At 39.7% G+C, this 15066-nt stretch overlaps 1 protein-coding gene across 1 annotated transcript in view; it reads right to left on the bottom strand.

Annotated features, from left to right (window-relative positions):
* Positions 1-15066, bottom strand: part of LOC115160242 (lysosome membrane protein 2-like) — a 53072-nt gene that overhangs the window by 24196 nt on the left and 13810 nt on the right. The window contains exons 2-5 of the mRNA XM_029710624.1: positions 8490-8637; positions 7944-8135; positions 7644-7735; positions 3299-3418 (exon numbers count right to left, since the gene is read on the bottom strand). Of these exons, the coding sequence (XP_029566484.1) occupies positions 3299-3418; positions 7644-7735; positions 7944-8135; positions 8490-8519 (434 nt within the window). The 5' untranslated portion in view covers positions 8520-8637. The remainder of the gene's footprint in view (positions 1-3298; positions 3419-7643; positions 7736-7943; positions 8136-8489; positions 8638-15066) is intronic.

Raw genomic sequence — 15066 nt, 5'->3', positions numbered from 1 at the left:
GAATGAATGGAGCCACACCAACAGTAAGGGTAGTCTTTTAATTATATTATGTGTTGCATTCCCCCTAGTGAAAAGTGTTACATTTTGCTAGTGAACTGCAGTGCACTAGACAATAAGATACTGTTGTAGGCACCATACTGTAAACATGGCCATGGATTCTGTGGGGTTTAGAAAAGATGAATGACAACACACAGTCTAAGCCAAAGCTGGAAGGATACTGTAAGCAGACCAGGGATCAAATAGTATTCGAAATTTTTCAAATCTTTTGAAAGTTTGTTCTAACCTGCTTGGAGGCGATTGTGACTATTCTATTGGTTCCATTATGCCAGGCAAGCTGAATCAAGCCCAGCTAAAGTATCTGAAATTATTACAAATAGTACTTGAACCCAGGTCTGACTGTCAGGCCTTCAGGTAGGCCACCTACAACAATGCTCTTTATTGTCTGAGACATGAGCTCATCTTTCAGAAAGCTGTGTAGTGGTGAACATGTGTTGAACTACACTTGCTTCTACCCACAGACCCTAAATCCAATTTACACGCATAGGTTAGAGGTCAGGGGTCACAGGTCATGTCACCCACAACAAGTCACCCACAGGGGAAATTACCTCTGGAGATTCCTGGGGTACTGGTACCCAGGTTTCTGATCAATTTCAATTAAGTTAACTCAGGACATAAACTGACGTTCTAAACGGAATTGGCCAAAACCCTAATCATAACTCCAGATGATCATTAAGTCGTTTACATTCCTCTAATCTTGAAATCCACAACTAGATCTTTAACATTATTTAACTTTACATTTATATACTTATCTTTCATGAGAGATTAACATTCCTCCAATGTGGAATTAAACAGAAATTCCAAATGGAATTGACCCCAAAACTGGTACATCCAGTTGACTTGATCCTTTGGTCATTGCCAAAGGACATTTTGCCAATGTGGGACATAGTGCATCAGCTCTTCTCTAATTCTTAATAAAACAATGTGTGTAAACATTTGGGTTACTGATTATGATATTAGTATAGAGAATGCTAATGAAATTGAATTTTTTTATGGTCGTGGGGAGAGCAGTGCATGAGATTGAGACCATAAACTACCAAATTAAATAAGGTCTGGCCATTTTTGTTTGTTTTTACCTTAAGATTTGCAAATACCCACACACACACACAACACACTTGTTATGACTATTTGTTGGTGTTTTTAAAATACTATGTTTGATTTATTGTGAGTGTTCTTTTTCATTTGGGTTTAGTGAGTTTTCTGTTTGTCTTTGTGCCAAGGTATCTTAAAGGGACACACTCACACACACACATGGATTTTTCTGAAGTTATTATTTTCTGAGTTTTAATTGAACATGTGAATTCTTTTGATAAGACATGTACTGGAAACTTACTGGAAACCTGGGATACGAAATGTATGAAATGTTTCACCGTTTTTTATTAATTAGTCTAATATAGTAAGAAACACTTATTTGAAGGGTTTGTATGACCTCTGACCTCTGTCCTGACTTTCCTGTGTGGTTTGATCACTCTCACTGGAAAGCCATTTGGATAATGAAGTTAAGGTAATTTGTAATACTGATTTGAAGGTCATTTGTAATATTGATAATTATGATGAAGTTTGTTCTTAGCCATATTTGTGATTTGGACCAATGTGAAGAGGGAGAGGGTGTTGCCTTTGACTAAGGGTAGGCTGTCTTAATTAAGTCTATTTTGCTATGACCGTATGGGTACAATTATTTTTCTTAATGGAGTTATTAAGGGTAGTGATGCTAATTCGATTTTGTTATTTGAAATTATTTGTTTTATTTTTTAACCAGTAGTACTGTTTTTTTTTTACACATTACTCACATTGGGAGTCATGTGTCAAAATTATTGGGGAGGTACTAGTCCTCTGAGGTTTTAGATTGAAGTTTACACACCTTGAGTGATACAGTTGAAGTCGGAAGTTTACAGACACCTTTGCCAAATACATTTAAACTCAGTTTTTCACAATTCCTGACATTTAATCCTAGTAGAAATTCCCAGTTTTAGGTCAGTTAGGATCACCACTTTATTTTAAAAATGTGAAACTTCTCTTATGTTGCTGGTGTACTGGTTGATAAATGGACAAGACGTAATGGGTGGTAAAGGTGGTGGTGGCTCAGGTGAGACATTGAAATTGCGACATTATCATGGGCCATCCCTCTACACACTGCTAAAATTATAGTCATTTAGATGAAGAATATATTAGGACACTGATCTGTAATTATAATCATGATAAGAAAGTTAATACTAGAATTATAGGATAATTATACTGTATGTTAATATAAATGTACATTCTGCCAATGTCGATGTGTTTTAAATTGAGGGTTTTAAGTGATTGGTCCTATCACTGAGCAATGTCATTCTACATTTTGGTTGGATAATGAATTGGTTTGGATTATGATTTGGAAACTGAATGATTTTTAAAACTGAAGGATTGATTTGAGTTTAGTATGTTAATAACTATATGAGTGAAGCAATTCATGTATTATGGATTGATTGTTTTGATTGCTGTTGTGAGCTAAAGATGTTCACACTATTCTCAGCATGCCCTGGTGAATGGAGAGGCTGAACTCTGACAGTGAAACTGATCCTAATATTTTTTATATATAGGCATTGCCTTATAAATAGTGGAATCATGATGCTTGTCTTGGGTCATGTTCATTAGGCACCAACGTAATACATTTGACTTAAACCAGGAGCCACTACCTGGATTTGTCCAACAAGATTTTAGTTTCTGGGATGGAAATAGTTATTTCCACATTGCTGATCTGTTAGAGTGTGATAGAAAACGAAAGCTTATTTTATTAAACTCCAACTCTGTGTATCAGGACCTCTCCAGACACATTGTGTTGGAGGTTGAAATGGGAGACAGTGCTAAGTTTCTTAGGAGGAGGCTGAGCCAGTGCTATAGCAGCCTGTCACATGCAGGAATCCATGCAATGAACATAAAACAAGAAGCATAAAAGCAATAATTCATTGCATGGATTCCTGCATGTGACAGGCTGCTATAGCACTGGCTCAGCCTCCTTACAATTTTCTTGTGGGATCCATTTACCAAAGTAAAACTGTATATATTCAACACTGACATTTGACATACTGTTTAGCAGAGTTGGGGTCAATTCAATTTCCTCATTTAAAAGCAATACTTCCTGACTTGACTTGAAATGGAATTGACCCCACCCTGTCAAAATGTGTGCATTTTAGTGACCTTGGACATACAGTTTAGTGAGACATCTGTTCTGTTCTGATCTGTAAGATTCTGTATTGTAGCCTACCTGCACAGGTCAGGACTGAAGATGTACAGTCTCTCCTTCTTGGACAGCAGGGGGTGGAAGGCACTGCCATCTGTACCGTTGATCATGTTACTCTGCTCAGACGTCCACAGACTCAGTTTGCTGAAATACAAAACGTATTTCTAAATGTAACTTGATTAAAGAAAAAATATACATGTACATCTTTATAATACCTATTAAATACAAATCACCATCTAGCCCAATGCTTGATTGTTAAGGCTTGTGTGACTTATCAATCAACATATTTACCTTTTACGGCTAGAGGTTCCGCTAGTGGAATGTTTCGACAACATCCGGTGAAATGGCAGAGCGCGAAATTCCCCAAAAATTATTTGAAATATTTAACTTTCATACATTCACAAGTGCAATATACCAAATTAAAGCTTAACTTCTTGTTAATCTAGCCACCATGTCAGATTTCAAAAAGGCTTTACGGTGAAAGCAAACCATGCTATTATCTGAGGACAGCACCCCAATAAACAAACACATGACAATCATAATTCAACCCGCCAGGCGCGACACAAAACTCAGAAATAACGATATAATTCATGCCTGACCTTTGAAGAACTTCTTCTGTTGGCACTCCAATATGTCCCATAAACATCATAAATGGTCCTTTTGTTCGATAAATTCCTTCGTTATATCTCCAAAATGTCCATTTATTTGGCGTGTTTTATTCAGAAAAACCCCGGTTCCAACTCACGCAACATGACTACAAAATATCTAATAAGTTACCTGTAATCTTGATCCAAACATTTCAAACAACTTTCCTAATACAACTTTATGTATTTTTTTTACGTAAATAATCAATCAAATTTAAGACGGGATAAACTGTGTTCAATACCGGACGAAAAAAAAGTGGAGCAAGCTTTCAGGTCGCGCGCCCCAACCACAACAGTACACTAGACTCGACCCTCGTTCTGAACAGCCATACTTCTTCATTACTCAAAAGAAAAACATCAACCAATTTCTAAAGACTGTTGATATCCAGTGGAAGCGATAGGAACTGCAAGCAAGTGCCTTAGAAATCTAGATCCACATAGGAAACATTGAAAACACTGTCACCTCAACAACAACAAAAAATCCTGGATGGTTTGTCCTCGGGGTTTTACCTGCCAAATAAGTTCTGTTATACTCATAGACATTATTTTAACAGTGTTAGAAACTTTAGAGTGTTTTCTATCCAAATCTATCAATTCATTGCATATCCTAGCTCCTGGGCCTGAGTAGCAGGCAGTTTACTTTGGGCACGCTTTTCATCCAAAATTCCGAATGCTGCCTTGTATCCTAAAAAAGTTAAAAGCTAATCAAAATTTGTGCTTTATCTAATCAAAGGGGGAAAGAAAGGGTGATGCATGATACCTACTGGCAGGTCTGTTATTACATTAGAAGGAAGCTGACAGGAAGCCTTCATTGAGACCTTTCCAACTGGGCTAAGTACTAGGATGTGTCAAGCACACAGCTCTGTGCTCTGTGTTCTGTGTTCTGTGTTCTGGCTAGGCTAGGGGCCTCTGGGGAGTCTCTATCTCTGGTGCTGCAGTGTGCATTCCAAATGACCATAGGGGCTCTGGTCAAAAGTAGTGCACTACATAGGGAACATTGTGCCATTTGGGTCATAACCCTGTCCTCTGTTACTGTCTGGCAGTATGATTAAGTTCTTAGGAAACAGATGGACTGTTCTGTTACAGTCCTTTACACTTACTCAATGATGGGTTTCACATCATCAAATAAAGATATAAATCTTGGACAGAATGTCCAGTGTGTGTTCAGGGAAGATGATGTGCATGTACAGTATGTATTGTAGGAGGCAGTTACAACACAGCATCTTTTGGAGTGCTGTACATTTATTTCTCTAAAGAATTGACTAATGAAGATCTAGCAGTCAACTTTTGAGAATAATTTTTGAAGGATGGTCTGCTGATTTACAAATTGCTTTATTGATTTTTAATGCACTGTTCGGCAGGGCACCCGAAAACATGTCATGATCTTCTGTCACTGGTCATTTAGTCGTTCCAAAGATCAGAACCAAAACTTTGGTGAGGCTGCCTTAAGTCACTATGGTCCTGGCCTTTGGAACAGTCTTACAGAGGATCTGAGAGCTTCAGAAACTGATGACACATTTAAGAAAAATCTTAAGACATACAGTGCATTCAGAAAGTATTCAAATCGTTTGACTTTTTCCACATTTTGTTATGTTACAGCCTTATTCTACAATGTATTAAAAAAATTAAATCCTCATTAATCTACACACAATACCCCATAATGATAAATGTATTAAAATAGAAATACCTTATTTACATAAGTATTCAGACCCTTTGCTCTGAGATTTGAAATTGAGTTCAGTTGCATCCTGTTTCTGTTGATCATCCTTGAGATGTTTCTACAACTTGATTGGAGTCCACCTGAGGTAAATTAAATTGATTGAACATGATTTGGAACAGCACACACCTGTCTATATAGGTTCCCACAGTTGACAGTTGTCGTGTCTTTGGCTCTGCCGGATTAAGTGATATGACATGCTAACTTATAAAATGATTTCTCTGTAATTAATATTACCTGATTAAGCTAATCATGTAAATGTAATTAACTAGAAAGTCGGGGCACCACGGAAGAACGTTTATAAAGCTGTTATCTTCCGAATAAACTCATAATGAAAGTTGTAAATTCTTGGCTATCTTCACGAACCCTGGCGAACAAGTTGAATCAGCAATACAAAATTGGGTTTAATTATTTATTTACTAAATACCTAAACTAATCACACAGAATTACAAATACACAGAATACAAACGAATGTCATACAGAAAACGTCCCGGTGGACGGAACCTGCTTACACAAAGGAAAGGGGGTTGGGCTTGAATGAAATAGCGGGAAGACTTAGGAACCACAAACAGCAGCTATGCTATCGTAAATACATTATCTTATGCATTCTAAATTACCGCCCATTTGGAAAAGGAAAATGCAATAAATATTTACTCTGAGCTGCGCTTCGGTAGATTGGTCGTAGATGCTGGCCGGGTTGGCCAACAGATCTTCCTGTACTCGGAACAATGTCTCTGGTGGTAAATTGGATACGTGGTGGTATCTTCGTCTGTTTGTTAGACTGGATCCGTCATCCGTCCTTTCCTAGCCCACGTCGACAGCGGCCGCTGCGAACTCAACGGCTAGGAAGTATCACTTCTGTAGTGAATAAACTCAAAGTTCATACCAGTTCATACCATAGCTCACACCAAGGTTGGCTTAGTTCTGTTCTTGACATGTGTGTCCTTCTAACGTAGAGGCTGCAGACCTCACGTACTGGAACAACCTGGTTATCTTTTGGTCAAAGGCTTATATAGTGGAGAGGGGGGAAGGATGTGTTTCATCGTTTATAACCCCTCCTCTTCACAGGGGTGGGCCACTGATCAAGCAGGGCACTTTCCTTATGAAAACCCAAATCTCTCATTTGGAAGCTAAAATTACATTTAATCTCCTAACAAACAATTTCAATATCAAACATTTCAATTGCATAACAATTCCATGTGACTCTGATAACTAGAGGGTGTATACTTTCCCAGGTACAGTTTATGTCGTCCTGTCATCAGTTATAATGTCACAGATAACAATGAACTGACATCCATACTCATTACGTTATCAAGCATATTTCCAACTGGTTTTATTACCAAAATATGGTTCCTTTCCCCATTTGTTTGATGTTCCCAGACTCTCTATATTTAACAGGACAGCAGTCCTTCAGTAGGGTCAGTAAGAGAGGGGAACAGAGAAAGGTATTTATGGGGGGTCATAAACCTTACCCACAGGCCAACGTCATGACACAGTGCATGTCAGAGCTAAAACCAAGCCCTGAGGTTGAAGCAACTGTTGGGAAGAGCTCAGAGACAGGATTGTGTCGAGGCACAGATCTGGGGAAGTGTACCAAAAAATGTTGGCATCATTGAAGGTCCCCAAGAACACAGTGGCCTCCATCATTCTTAAAAGGAAGAAGTTTGGAACCAGCAAGACTCTTCCTAGAGCTGGCTGCCCAGCCAAACTGAGCCATCGGGGGAGAACGGCCTTGGTCAGGGAGGAGACCAAGAACCCAATGGTCACTCTGACAGAGCTACAAAGTTCCTCTGTGGAGATGGGAGAACCTTCTCTTCAGCACTCCACCAATCAGGCCTTTATAGTAGAGTGGCCAGACGGAGCCTGGACTTGAACCCGATCTAACAACTCTGGAAAGACCTGAAAATAGCTGTGCAGAGACGCTCTCCATCCAACCTGACAGAGCTGGAGAGGATCTGCAGAGGAGAATGGGATAAACTCCCCAAATATGGCCAATATGCTTCAGTACCTTTCTCCTTTAAATCTGGCTATCCTGCCATAGTCCATGAAGTCTGCCTCCCCGGTATGGTAAACAAATTCACCATCATTGCTTCCATTTTTCTACAGAGTGGAAAAGAGAAGGAAAATCATTCTAAAAGGCCATTAATATTATTTTATTATAGTAATATTTTATATTCAGGTGAAAGTGGCAACCACCAGCAGACACAGCAGGTATCAAGGACCATAGACAGTTTATATTGTTCTTTACAGAACTTAAAAAGGGTTGAGTGTGTCAGATGTTGTATTTTGTATTCTCTCCCTGACCTACCTTATACATGAGGCCAAAGTACTCGTCGATCTCAGGGTTCATGGGGTGTATGCGGGACAGCAGAGGGTCCTTGAAGCCCCACAAAAGCTCGTTGACAGAGTGCGTCATGAACAAGCTCACATGCAGGGAGTTCATCCAGATAGACACCATAGAAGTCTTCCAGAAGCTATCCTTTACCTTGTTCATCACAGCCTGAGCAGAGGAGGGAGGGAGGGAGAGGGAGGGTAGGATAGATAGAAGTAGATAGATAGATAGATAGATAGATAGATAGATAGAGATAAGTGGGGGAGAGAGAGAGAGAGGGGGGGGTAATGGAGAGGGTGGGAGAGATTACTTATTGTCAAACACAATGAACAAAAAACAACACAACTACTTAAAATAACAACAAGAAGAAAGAGAAAACAAAGAAAAATTAAGAAATTATTGGTATGCTTATCCTTAGGAGCCATTAAACCACTACATACACAACACTAAACATGATGGTTGGCTTTAGAAGAGAAAAATAAGAGCTCATAACAGTGTAAACACACACACACTTTTACTCACCACAACTGGGATGTTGATGGTTGTGATCATGTCTATGTCAGGATCACCCACTGACCTCTCTGGCAGAAACACAAAGGTCTTGGATTGGTAGGCAGCGACCCTGGTCCCATTCTCTAAAAAGGTCACGTTCTCCTTGGGCCTGTACTCCCTGGGGCAGAGGAGACATGGGGAAAGTCAATATCTCCCTCCCCTCCTGGAGGATCTGAGCCCTAGGACCATGCCTCATGACCACCTGGCCTGATGACTCCTGGCTGTCCCCAGTCCACCTGGTCGTGCTTCTACTCCAGTTTCAACTGTTCTGCCTGCCGCTATGGAACACTCGACCTCTGAATGACCCTGCTGTTCGTTTGAACATCTTGAAGCTACATAGCTGTCTTTGTATCAAAGATAATTGTGTAGTTTAGAGTAATTATCGAGGTTAGCTAGCCAGCTATTTTCATCCGCCGCAACGCCGTTCTCCAAACTTAGTCAACACTGCTAGCTAGCCAACTTCTACCGACTAGCAGCACTGTAGAAACTAATACATTACAACAGAACGATTTGATTAGTGTAGTGTTAGCTAGCTACATAGTTGTCTTTGCTGTCTTTGTATCTAAGATAATTGTGTAGTTTTAGAGTAATTATCGAGGTTAGCTAGCCAGCTATTCTCGTCCGCCGCGACGCCATTCACCAAACTTAGTCAACACACCTAGTCAACATCAAACCCACTGCTAGCTAGCCAACCTTTACCGACTAGCAGCACTGTAGAAACTAATACATTACAATGGAACGATTTGATTAGTGTAGTGTTAGCTAGCTACATAGTTGTCTTTGTCATAGTTTGATAATTGTGTAGTTTAGAGTAATTATCGAGGTTAGCTAGCCAGCTATTTTCGTCCTCCGCGACGCCATTTTCCAAACCTAGCCAACTTTTACCGACGAGCAGCATTGTAGAAACTAAATACATTACAAAGGAACGTCTTGATTCGTGTTATGTTAGCTAGCTACATAGTTGCCTTTGTATCATGATAAAGGTGTAGTACTGAAACTATCGAGGTTACCTAGCCAGCTACACTTTCAAACAAAGTCAACAACGCAGCCCCTGCTAGCTAGCCTACTTCACCAGCCAGCAGTACTGTATCATTTTAGTCATTTTAGTCAATAAGATTTTTGCAACGTAAGCTTAACTTTCTGAACATTTGAGACGTGTAGTCCACTTGTCATTCCAATCTCCTTTGCATTAGCGTAGCCTCTTCTGTAGCCTGTCAACTATGTGTCTGTCTATCCCTGTTCTCTCCCCTCTGCACAGGCCATACACATACCACGTGGCCGCTGCCACTCTAACCTGGTGGTCCCAGCGCGCACGACCCACGTGGAGTTCCACGTCTCCGGCAGCCTCTGGAACTGCCGGTCTGTGGCCAACAAGGCAGGGTTCATCTCAGCCTATGCTACCCTCCAGTCCCTCGACTTCTTGGCGCTGACGGAAACATGGATTACCACAGATAACACTGCTACTCCTACTGCTCTCTCCTCGTCTGACCACGTGTTCTCGCATACCCCGAGAGCATCTGGCCAGCGGGGTGGTGGCACTGGAATCCTCATCTCTCCCAAGTGGACATTCTCTCTTTCTCCCCTGTCCCATCTGTCTATCTCCTCCTTTGAATTCCATGCTGTCACAGTTACCAGCCCATTCAAGCTTAACTTGTTAGGGCTAGGGGGCAGTATTGACACGGCCGGATAAAAAACGTACCCGATTTAATCTGGTTACTACTCCTGCCCAGTAACTTTGGATAGAAAACACCCTAAAGATTCTAAAACTGTTTGAATAGTGTCTGTGAGTATAACAGAACTCATTTGGCAGGCAAAAACCTGAGAAGGTTTCATGCAGGAAGTGGCCTGTCTGACAAGGTGTTGTTGTTCTTGCTACTGTTTATTGAAGAGTCAGGATCTTAGCTGTAACGTGACACTTCCTACGCCTCCAATAGGCTCTCAGAGCCCGGGAAAAACCTGAACGATGACGAGGCAGCCTCTGGCTGAAACACATTATCGCCTTTTCCAAGTGGCCCATCAGAGGACAAAGGGCTTAGGCGCGTGCCCGATTCGACCCCGTGCAGTATTTTCCTTCGGCTGTTTACCTAATTGCAGATTCCCGGTCGGAATATTATCGTTTTTTTACGAGAAAATGGCATTAAAAATGATTTTAAAGAGCGGTTGACATGCTTCGAAGTACAGTAATGAAATATTTAGAAATCTTTTGTCACAAAATGTGCCGTGCGCGTGACCGTTATTTACCATTGGGATAGTGTCTAGAACGCACGAACAAAACGTTGCTGTTGGAACATAACTATGGATTATTTTGGACCAAACCTACATTTGTTATTGAAGTAGAAGTCCTGGGAGTGCATTCTGACGAAGAACAGGAAAGGTAATCAAACTTTTCTAATAGTAAATGTGAATTTGGTGAAGGCTAAACTTGGTGGGTGTCTAAATAGCTAGCCCTGTGATGCCGGGCTATCTACTCAGAATATTGCAAAATGTGCTTCATCCGAAAAGCTATTTTAAAATCGGACATATCGAGTGCATAGAGGATTAATGTATCTATAATTCTTAAAATAATTGTTATGCTTTTTGTGAACGTTTATCGTGAGTAATTTAGTAAATTGTTAGTAAATTCCCCGGAAGTTTGCGGGGGGTATGCTAGTTCTGAACGTCACATGCAAATGTAAAAAGCTGGTTTTTGATATAAATATGAACTTGATTGAACAAAACATGCATGTATTGTATAACATAATGTCCTAGGTGTGTCATCTGATGAAGATAATCAAAGGTTAGTGCTGCATTTAGCTGTGGTTTGGGTTTATGTGACATGATATGCTAGCTTGAAAAATGGGTGTCTGATTATTTCTGGCTGGGTACTCTGCTGACATAATCTAATGTTTTGCTTTCGTTGTAAAGCCTTTTTGAAATCGGACAGTGTGGTTAGATTAACCTCTCTGGCGCATGTGGGACGAACTCGTCCCACCTACGTAACAGCCACTGAAATCCAGTGGCGCGATTTTTGAATCGTTAGAAATACTATTACTTCAATTTCTCAAACATATGACTATTTTACAGCTATTTAAAGACAAGAATCTCGTTAATCTAACCCCACTGTCCGATTTCAAAAAGGCTTTACAACGAAAGCAAAACATTAGATTATGTCAGCAGAGTGCCCAGCCAGAAAAAATCAGACACCCATTTTTCAAGCTAGCATATCATGTCACATAAACCCAAACCACAGCTAAATGCAGCACTAACCTTTTATGATCTTCATCAGATGACACACCTAGGACATTGTGTTATACAATACATGCATGTCTGTTCAATCAAGTTCATATTTATATAAAAAAACAGCTTTTTACATTAGCATGTGACGTTCAGAAAAAGCATAACCCCTGCAAACTTCCGGGGAATTTACTAACAGTTTGCTAAATTACTCACGATAAACGTTCACAAAAAGCATAACAATTATTTTAAGAATTATAGATACATTACTCCTCTATGCACTCGATATGTCCGATTTTAAAATAGCTTTTCGGATGAAGCACATTTTGCAATAATCTAAGTACATAGCCCGGCATCACAGGGCTAGCTATTTAGATACCCGGCAAGTTTAGCCTTCACCAAAATCACATTTCCTATAAGAAAAATGTTCTTACCTTGCTTGTTCTTCGTCAGAATACACTGCCAGGACTTCTACTTCAATAACAAATGTAGGTTTGGTCCCAAATAATCCATCGTTATATCCAAACAGCGACGTTTTGTTCGTGAGTTCTAGACACTATCAGAATGCTTCTTCACGGTGTCGCGCATGGCGCATTGGCGTTACAAAAATGTCTAAATATTCCATTACCGTACTTCGAAGCATGTCAACCGCTGTTTAAAACCAATTTTTATGCCATTTATCTCGTAGATAAGTGATAATATTCCGACCGGGAGTATGCATTGAGCCTAAACAGCCGAATAAAATTTCTCCTCAGGAGCGACTCGTGCACGCGCCTCATTCAAAGGTCCTCTGAGCAGCCACTTACAAAAGGTGATAATGTGTTTCAGCCTGAGGCTCCCTCGTAAACCTTCAGTTATTTCCCGGGCTCTGAGAGCCTATTGGAGCCCTGGGAATTGTCACGTTACAGCTAAGATCCTTACTTTTCAATAAAAAGATGCAAGACGCACGACTCCTTGTCAGACAGGGTACTTCCTGCTTGAAACCTTGTCAGGTTTTTGCCTGCCATAGGAGTTCTGTTATACTCACAGACACCATTCAAACAGTTTTAAAAAATTCAGAGTGTTTTCTATCCAAACCTGAACAATAATATGCATATTCTAGCTTCTGAGTTGGTGTAGGAGGCAGTTAAAAATGGGAACATATTTTTTCCAAAATTCTCAATACTGCCCCCTATCCTCAAAAGGTTAACAAGAGTCTTGTCTTTAAACAGCTGAAAAATAGTCATATGTTTGAGAAATTGAAGTAATAGCATTTCAAAGGTTTTGAAAATCGCGCCACAGGATTCAACTGGCTGTTACGTAGGTGGGACGAATTCGTCCCGCCGGTCCTAGAGAGGTTATTAACATCCTTATCATTTATCGCCCTCCAGGTTCCCTTGGAGAGTTGAGCTTGACGCCTTGATAAGTTCCTTTCCTGAGGATGGCTCACCTCTCACAGTTCTGGGTGACTTTAACCTCTACGGGCTAGGGGGCAGCATTGAGAATTTTGGAAAAAATATGTGCCCATTTTTAACTGCCTCCTACACCAACTCAGAAGCTAGAATATGCATATTATTGTTCAGGTTTGGATAGAAAAAACCCTAAAGTTTCTAAAACTGTTTGAATGGAGTCTGTGAGTATAACAGAACTCATTTGGCAGGCAAATCCCTGAGACAGATTCTGACAGGAAGTGGATACCTGATGTGTTGAATTGCCATTAACAGGCACCGCATTGATTATATGAAACGCAGGACATGCTAGATAAACTAGTAATATCATCAACCATGTGTAGTTATCTAGTGATTATGTTAAGATTGATTGTTTTTTATAAGATAAGTTTAATGCTACCTAGCAACTTACCTTGGCTTCTTGCTGCCCTCTCGTAACAGGTAGTCAGCCTGCCACGCAGGCTCCTCATGGAGTGCAATGTAAGGCAGGTGGTTAGAGTGTTGGACTAGTATCTGGAAGGTTGCAAAAATGAATCCCCGAGCTGACAAGGTAAAAATCTGTCATTCTGCCCCTGAACAAGGCAGTTAACCCACCGTTCCTAGGACATAATTGAAAATAAGAATGTGTTCTTAACTGACTTGCCTAGTTAAATAAAGGTGTAAAAAAATACAAAATAAATAAAAATCGTCCACAATCGGTGTCCAAAAATACAGATTACAGATTGTTATGAAAACTTGAAATCGGCCCAAATTCATCGGCCATGCCGATTAATCGGTCGACCTCTAATGTAAACTTCTGACCCACTGGGAATGTGATGAAAGAAATAAAAGCTGAAATAAATCACTCTCTCTACTATTATTCTGACATTTCACATTCTTAAAATAAAGTGGTGATCCTAACTGACCTAAGACATGGACTTTTTACTAGGATTAAATGTCAGGAATTGTGAAAAACTAAGTTTAAATGTATTTGGCTAAGATGTATGTAAACTTCCGACTTCAACTGTACATTTTACAAACCCTGTATATTTTACATTGGTTATCTTGTTTTTATTTGTCCCACCCTTCAGCTCCATTCAACCCCTCCCATCTATCTCTTAACACCATCCATTTTGGATTTCTATTTGCCATATATTTTTCAACTGTGCCGTGATGCTTCACAAAAGTACTGAACCTTTCTATTCTCATAGCTTCTACAGATTGTAAATTAAAGATAAAAACATTTTCTAAATTAATTATAATATTATTCATCGATTGACTATGACTTTTCAAATCACCCAGTATTGCTATCTGCAGCGTTACAGTGGCTTGCAAAAGTATTCATCCCCCTTGCCGTTTTTCCTATTTTGTTGCATTACAACCTGTAATTTAAATGGATTTTTATTTGGATTTCCTGTAATGGACATACACAAATATTACTGTTACTGTTGGATCAGGTTGCAATTCCAAGATCCATTTCAATAGCTCACTGTTCTCATTTCACTATACAGTGAAACAACAGATTTCAAAGCTATTTCAAAGCTACTTTTGCACTCAACAAGTATCAACTTTGATACAAAGTATGAGGATTCAGGACTGAATCCTCAAGTAACTTCTTAACATCAGCTCCACTGATGTAAACATCTATTATGCTCAACCATGTCAATATTTGATTTACGCTGGTATACAGTGCATTCAGAAAGTATTCATACCCCTTCCCTTTTTCCACCTTTTGTTATGTTACAGCCTTATTCTAAAATAGATATATATATTTTTTAATCTCATCAATCTACACACAATACCCCATAATGACAAAGCAAAAACAGGTTTTTGATTTTTTTGCACATTTATTCAAGATAAAAAAACAGAAATACCTTACATTAGTATTCAGACCCTTTGCTAGGAGACTCAAAATTGAGCTCAGGTGC

This window comes from Salmo trutta, chromosome 23, assembly GCF_901001165.1.
Source record: "Salmo trutta chromosome 23, fSalTru1.1, whole genome shotgun sequence".
NCBI lineage: Eukaryota > Metazoa > Chordata > Actinopteri > Salmoniformes > Salmonidae > Salmo > Salmo trutta.
Note: the sequence above shows the minus strand (reverse complement) of the source record. Positions and strands in the feature narration are given on the sequence as shown.